Source organism: Penaeus monodon, chromosome 15 (assembly GCF_015228065.2).
Source record: "Penaeus monodon isolate SGIC_2016 chromosome 15, NSTDA_Pmon_1, whole genome shotgun sequence".
Lineage (NCBI taxonomy): Eukaryota > Metazoa > Arthropoda > Malacostraca > Decapoda > Penaeidae > Penaeus > Penaeus monodon.
This window is the reverse complement of record NC_051400.1, coordinates 15,404,439-15,404,658: the sequence shown is the minus strand read 5'-3', so window position 1 is coordinate 15,404,658 and position 220 is coordinate 15,404,439. Positions and strand designations below refer to the sequence as shown.

The following is a 220-nucleotide window of genomic DNA, read 5'->3' as shown; positions in this document are numbered from 1 at the left end:
ATATCTATCACTCTTTGTTTATCCCCACGTCAGCAACCAACTACTGTCCTCACTTACCCTCTCGTCTCTTGTTCTGCTTTGATCCCATGATCTTGGCATACGCATAAGCATAGACATGTTTGACACACCATGACTCCAGACCTAGCTTGTGCTCAACATGGACAACAGGAGACCGGTTTACTTCCCCCAAGGAAAAGACAATGTCAAACTCATCTCTGGA

The 220-nt window shown here is 45.5% G+C and overlaps 1 protein-coding gene across 1 annotated transcript in view; it reads right to left on the bottom strand.

The window, feature by feature from the left end:
• LOC119581775 (protein prenyltransferase alpha subunit repeat-containing protein 1-like) overlaps nt 1–220 on the bottom strand; it is a 6,355-nt gene that overhangs the window by 2,043 nt on the left and 4,092 nt on the right. The window contains 1 exon segment of the mRNA XM_037929906.1: nt 58–215. Within this exon segment, the coding sequence (XP_037785834.1) occupies nt 58–215 (158 nt within the window).